Here is a 7,163-nt window from a genome sequence, read left to right on the forward strand (position 1 = left end):
TGTAACTGCAGCGGGGTGTGTCCCTACGTGTGTGGATGCTGGTGTAAGTGTAAGATGGGGAGCAGGTCTGCAGCTTGTCACAGCAACACAGTGTGAGGGGGGCACAGACTGGGGGATCAGAGGGCTCAATGAAACCCCAGTTCCATGTGCCCCCCCCGGGTGAACCCATCACACTGTAACAAATGCAGCCCAGTCCTAGCCGACACTCACCTTCCACTGATTGTCTCTTTTGCTGTTAGTTCCTGGAAATTGAATAGAAGATCCAAGTGACGGTGCATGATGCCAGCTGACAATCACACCTTTTTTGCCCCCGTGACCTACATCCTGACCGGCATCCCGGGTACGGAGGAGTCTCAATTCTGGATGGCCATCCCGTTCTGTCTGGTGTACAGTGTGACACTTTTTGGGAACTCTCTCCTACTATTCATCATACTAACAGAACAAAGCCTCCATGAACCCATGTATCTATTAGTATCCATGCTGGCCGCTGCTGATCTGCTGCTATCTACCACGGCAGTGCCCAAGATGCTGGCTGTATTCTGGTTTAGAGCAGGGGAAATTTCTTTTGCTGCCTGCCTGACCCAGATGTTCTTCATCCATGTCAGTTTTATTGCCGAGTCGGCCATCCTGCTGGCCATGGCGTTTGATCGGTACGTTGCCATCTGCGACCCCCTTAGATACACCATGATACTAACGAAGTCTGTGATCGGGAAGATGGGGCTGGCAGTTGTCACAAGAAGTTTCTGTTTCATTTTCCCTGTCATTTTTGTCCTGAAGCAGATGAATTTCTGCAGAACCAACCTCTTGCCTCACAACTATTGTGACATGGCCATAGCCCGGGTGGCCTGCAATGATGTCTCAGTCAGAGTCTGGTATGGTGTAGCTGTGGCTATTTTAGTAATTGGTTCAGATATTGTGCTCATTGCTGTATCATATGGGTTGATCCTCAGGGCCGTCTTCCTGCTCCACTCCAAGGACGCCCGGCTCAAGGCTCTCCGCACCTGTGGCTCCCATCTCTGTGTCATACTGATGTTCTACATCTCATCTGTTTTCTCCTATTTTGCATACCGATTTGGGCACATCATCCCAGGTTATAGTCTCATCCTACTGGCCAACCTCTATGTGCTCATTCCCCCCATGTTAAACCCCATCATTTATGGGGTGACAACAAAAGAGATCCTGAAACGGGTGATCTATGTGTTTCATCGGTGATGCAGGAGAAACTCCGTGCTGAGCTAAAGCAGGACAGAAAATGCTTTGGGACTTGGAAATTAAACCCAACTTTTCATTGGAACTATAGGTATGTTTTTATTATGTACTTCCGCTGCATAAGGTCGAAAACTGGGCTCTCCCGTCAACAGAATTTGGGTCCCATGAAAGCTATTTCCTCTCCTAGTTTGTCTCTCTATTATCGTGGGCACACGTCTGCAACAGCACACCGCCCTGCCACAGAAAACAGCCAGACTGAGTGAGTCTTTTCTAAGTTGAAAGGAAACAGCAAAACAAGAAAGCACAAAGGTAAAATCACGTGGTGAGAGCGAGAGCACGGTGTGTGCTCCTCTGTGACAAGCTGCACCTGAGTCGCACTCTCCATGGCCAAGGAAAGCAGCAACCAAGGGGGACGTGCCATGCAGCCATGGGAAGTGTGCTGTGCTGCACATTGGGAGACGGGAGCTCTAGTCTTCATTCTGGCACTGACCTGCTGTGTCACCTTGGGAGAGTTTCTTTCCTCCTCCGTTTCTTCATTGGCAAAGGAGGACACTTTGGGACCAGCACAGAAGTCAGGAAAAAGTCTCCTCAGGGAGACAGCACAGAAATTTCAAGGCCCTCCTCCGCACAGCCCAGAACACGAGCAGGGGTGGCTTTGACTGTGTCATCATGGGATTCCTTGACCTGGAGATCCACCCTAAGAGGACATGGCTCGGGCAGCAAACACCCCTCAACACCACCCAAATGCAAACATGGTGATTCAGTGTTTAAACAGGCCCTAGAATTTCAACTCATCACCCCTGTATTCAGCCCAATAACTTGTGTTTGGCTAAGGCACCCCCCACAAAGATATGAGAACTCCTGAATCCTTCTCAGGGTCACAGCTTTGCTGGCCTTAGTCCCCCATTCCATAGCCAAGGCCTGCGTCCTGTTGTGGAAAATTGACAGCATGGTTGATTTTGATATACAGATATTTGGATTGGGGCTCGTCCGGGATCCACAGATGACTTCCCCAAACCAGAGGACTGCGGGCAGTTTCCCACCAAACCCTGGGCCCATCTGAGAGGTAAGAGACCTTTAGAAATCTCTATTGTGGGTTGTTGGTAGAGGACTGATCCGTAGGCTCAGGATTTGGGTGAGTTATAAGCTTGATCTACACTTTTTTTTTCCATCAGACACGCCAGATGCCCTTTAAATTGGTTCTGTTTAATCCAGATTTTTCCAGATCAGCTGGACTAGGTTTGGGCAGCCAGATCTCAGTTTTCTAGGTCATCTGGACCAGGTTTGGTCAGCTGGATCTCAGTTTGCTTCCCGGGGAAGAGTCACTGGGTGTGACTCGGTAGGCCTTGGACCAGCTCCTGTCGGTCTGTAGGTTTGATCTGGCCGTGGATGGCCGGATGCTGTTTTCTGCCCTGACCGCTGTGTCAAGAACGTGCCTGTATGTGAGTGAAGGCCGTGAGGCCAGTGTGAATGCCAGTTGTGGGAAAATGCCCCGAGCCTCCTGCGAAGCCTAACAGTTTGTGACTGGAAGTGTCTCGAAAGCAAGCTTCACAACCATGCTTGGAGAGATTGTGAGGACCTTGACTGGCATGTCCGACGAGAGGCCTGTCCAGATCTAGGTGCATGTGTGACCCTATCCTCTTTCCCAAAGCCCTTTACCATTCTCTCACTTGGAGCCTTGGGCTCCCTGCCCTGCTCGGAGAGAGGGCGAGTCACAGGAATCCGCCCTGAGATACGAGGATAGCTGACACCATTCTCTAGAAGACGGGCCGGTGCTCTTTGCCAAAAGAGGGTGTGCGGGGACCGCACCTTTCACCCTAACCTCTTCCCTTTCCCCTCCCCTGCCAAGGGCAGGCTGAAGCCACTCATGGGTCCTAGCATCTTAACATGGATATGGATAGTCATGGAACCATCGGCGGGTCCAAGATCACTCTGACCAAGGTGTAGACAGTCAGGGGAATCCAAAATAGGCATTCCTAGTGTGTGAGAGAAAGTGAGCTGAAATAAGAATGGGGACCAGAGAGCCAAAGGGCATTCCGGTCCCACCTAAAGGCACGCCTGCTGCTTATATGTATACAAATTATGGCCAGTCGACAAGTAAATACTTAAAGAAATAGAATTGGTACACCAGAGACGATCCAAAACTGCAGTTTCCCCTGGAAGGGAGTTTCGACCTTGACAAGATTGTGACCTGCAGGGCTCACTTCTTGCCAATGCCGTGCCTCAGAGGCAATTTGATGTATATTTTAATCAGTATAAAGAAACAGAAGAAATGGTACCGCACAATTAAAAGAGATAAATCCTTTCCCATTCCTGTGTTGTGAAGGTTATTTTGTGCTTCTCATAAGTTCAGGGCTGGAACCCCACCACAAGGTAGGAGCCACTATGGACTCCGGGAAAATGAGTGATCCCGGAGTGGTCCTAAAAATAAGGTTGGCCAAGGCTCCTGTCAGCAATAGGCAGACAGTGGAGGGGCTGAAAAACTAGCTGCCAGTAAATGGAGCTAAAAGCCTGTAGGTGTGAATGCTGGAATGATTGAGAGTTACACCCTGACATGTTTTAATATGTTTAAAAGTGAATGTCTCTACCACCCTGCCCACTCCACAAGTGGCAGCAGTGGGCAACGTTCTTGTGCCCCACCCCACCTCTTCACCTCTGACCATTGCTGTTGGTCCTCTGTCTAACTATTATGCTTCCCTCCTCAGTTCTTGTTCACTTGATGATCTTTTGGGAAAAGATTTGCTGTGTCAGTTAAATTGCACAATCTGTTGTACCCCAAATGGTGTGTCTCTGGATGTGCCTGATCCCACCCACAGTGAGGTCCTGGCAGTTTTTCAGAAGGACACTCTAAAGGAGAAGACCAAGCCGAGCCCTTCCTCGTTGCAACAGGAACTGCTGGTTAAGGTCTCTCCCTCCCTGTGGGCTTTGTGAGCCGATCATGCCAACCAGGTTGGGCACATTGGATCTGCTCAACTGGCTGAAATTTGCCTAAACCCAGCAAGTTCACTTCCCAAAGTGCAGTGGATCCCTCTCTCAAACTAGACCGAGGAAGGAATTTTACCGTGCTGTTCATGCAGTTGTTCTCCCTACCTTTCCCGTTGTCTGTAGCCCTGCTACTGTCCTTTCTCGCAATGCACCGGTGCTGAGCGGTTTGTATCGCCTCAAGGGAAGATTGTATTAAGTCCGGACATAGAGAAAACGTTAATTATTAGACAAGATGCATCTAGATGTAATGTGTGTCTAAATAGATCAAAGGGGAGTTAGTCAAAAAGCCCACCCTCCTTGCTAAATTGGTAGTGAAACAATGCCTGTGCCCATGAGAAGAAATAATGCAGCAAGAAAAAAGGATCGGGTCCAACCAAGCAGGCAACCCCAGTTTGAGCAAGTTAAAAGAAAACAAGTTAAAGGTTAGCTCTGTAGTTATTGGAGGAAATTAAGCAGTAGAACTATGTACAACTGTTAGAAGAAGGTGTTATGAAAAGAAAAATCTTGGTTTCTTTGGAAGTGTCTGTAAATAATCAGCAAAAGGTTATTTAAGTAAGATCTTTTGACTATGAAAAAGTTAGTCAAATTTGCTAAAGAACACTCCTGGTGTGTGCAATCTTTATTTTAGAATAAATTGGTGTTGTTTTGGGATTGTAAAAATAAAATACTTTTGCCAAACAGAAAGAAACTAGTGTTTAATTTTGGAATTTAGTATTTAATCCTTAAGATAACTTATTGTGTTACAAGATTTAAATTGTTGTTTTTTAATTAAAAAAAACAAACATAAAACAAAACAAGAAAACAACCCAAAGTTGTGGCTGCCACAGGGCTGTCAAGGCCAGGAGAATGGTAAAAGATTTTAAATCTGTTTTGGTATCAAATAGCAGATAGAAACTGTAGTGAGTACCCCACACTCAAGCCTTAAGGTGGCTCTGTGTAATCAACGGTCACGTTACCAAAGGGAAACCAAAATGGATTGTGTTTTCCATTTCAAATCAACATGTATTCAAAAGCGGAAGTTAAAAAGATAGACGCCATTAAAACTTAACCTGGCTATAAAACAAATACAGGAAAATATGGGGAGTAATTTGAGTAATTCCTCAGTTTTACCTGCAATCAGCAAGGATATCTGTATAGAAAGAAATATTTTAAGCAGATTGATTTTATTCAAATGTTTAAATGTTGTAATTGCAAGACTTGACCTTAGACAAGGTCCCAGACCCCATCCCTTGGACATCGGAGGCTAATGAGGCTTTCACAGGGGCTACGTCTACACTACAGCATAAAATCGAAATAACTAAAACCAGTTTTATAAAACCAATTTTATAAAATCAATTTTATGCGTCCACACTAGGGCACATTAATTCGGTGGTGTGCATCCATGGTCCAAGGCTAGTGTCGATTTCTGGAGCGGTGCACTGTGAGTAGCTACTGTAAAATGATGAGGCCAATAACTTCGATTTCCGTCCACACTAACCCTAAATCGATATAGTAATATCGATTTTAGCATTACTCCTCTCGTTGGGGAGGAGTACAGAAATCAATTTTAAGAGCCCTTAAAATCGATTTTAAGTGCATTGTAGTGTGGACGGGTACAGCGTTAAATCGATTTAACGCTGTTTAAATCGATTTAACTGCGTAGTGTGGACCAGGCCTGAGGTTAAGCATGTTCTGGCCTAGCACCAGCACTGGGTCTCCCTGATTACAAGAAGCCCTTTACTCTCTATTGTCATGAAAAATAGGGGATGGCCCTGGGGGTCCTTATGCAAATCCATGGAAATAAGCAGAGATCCGTTGCATATTTTAGCTCCTCTTTGGACCCTGTAGCTGCTGGATTCCCTTCTTGCCTTAGTTCTGTAGCCGCTGCTGCGGCCCTCGTGGAATCTTCCGCTACCCTTGTGCTGGGGAGCCCCTTGACTGTGGCAGTCCCCCATGCTGTCACTGCTCTCCTCACTAAGGGGAAAACTCAGCATCTCTCTAACTCCAGGCTCACTGAGTACCAGATGCTCCTTTTGAATGCTTCTAATGTTACCTTAACTAGGTGTCCTGTGCTTAATCCGGCCTCTTTGTTGCCTGCGGCAGGGGATGGTAAACCCCATGGTTCTTTAACTGGAACTGCAGAACTCTTTTCTCCTAGGCTTGATTTCCAGGACACTCAGCTTCAGAACCCTGAACTGATGTTTTGTGTGGATGGCTCATGTCTTAGGAACCCCTCGGGCCAGCCTGTAGCTGGCTATGCAGTTTGTGCCCCCCACGGCCCGGTGAAAGCCTACTGTCTTCCAAAGGCCAGCTCTGCCCCGGTGGCGGAACTGGTCGCCCTTACCAGGGCCTGCTCCATAGCGGAGGGCAAGTCTGTTACCATCTCGACGGTTTCCAGATATGCCTTCGGGGTGGTGCATGATTATGAGAGCTCTGGAAATATAGAGGATTTCTTACCTCTGGAGGAGCACCCATTAGTCATGGCCCTTACATTAATGCCCTTTTATCTGCCCTTCAGCTTCTGTCTGCAATTGCTGTTGTTAAATGTTCTGCCCGTCAAAAGCCCTGGGATGATGGTAAGCACGGAAATGCCCTGGCAGACGCTGCTGCCAGGCAAGCGGCCCTTTCTGGATCTCCAGCTCCCTCTGAAATTTTTCCTCTTTGTATGCTTCAACCTCTTTCTCCGGCTGCGTCCCCTCAGGACCTGGTGCTTATGCAAGAGTCAGCGTCTGTGGGGAGAAGGATAGTTGAAGGCAGAACAGGTGCTCTCTACACCCTGAGGATGCCTTGTGGCGTGCTCCAGATGGTCTCCTGGCTGCCCCCCAGGCCGTGCTCCCCTACCTTGCTCGCGTGGTCCATGGTTTGACCCATGTGAGCAAAGGAGGGATGATTGCATCAGTAGTACAGCATTGGTATGCCCCAAAGTTTTCGATCATGGCTGAGCAGTATTGTAATTCTTGCCCTATTTGTCTGGCACACAACAGTGGAAA

General features: G+C 47.5%; 1 protein-coding gene across 1 annotated transcript; it reads left to right on the forward strand.

Annotated features, from left to right (window-relative positions):
• The first annotated feature begins 276 nt into the window (after positions 1-276).
• Positions 277-1,212, forward strand: LOC115641865 (olfactory receptor 52B2-like). The gene has a single exon (XM_030545232.1). It carries the CDS (start codon positions 277-279, stop codon positions 1,210-1,212), a length of 936 nt encoding a protein of 311 aa, XP_030401092.1.
• The last annotated feature ends 5,951 nt before the right edge of the window (positions 1,213-7,163 follow it).

This window comes from Gopherus evgoodei, unplaced genomic scaffold (genome assembly GCF_007399415.2).
Source record: "Gopherus evgoodei ecotype Sinaloan lineage unplaced genomic scaffold, rGopEvg1_v1.p scaffold_36_arrow_ctg1, whole genome shotgun sequence".
In the NCBI taxonomy this organism is placed as follows: Eukaryota; Metazoa; Chordata; order Testudines; family Testudinidae; genus Gopherus; species Gopherus evgoodei.

Bases quoted from the DNA above. Each gene is read 5' to 3' on its own strand.
- LOC115641865 (XM_030545232.1), top strand. From the start codon at position 277: ATGATGCCAGCTGACAATCACACCTTTTTTGCCCCCGTGACCTACATC.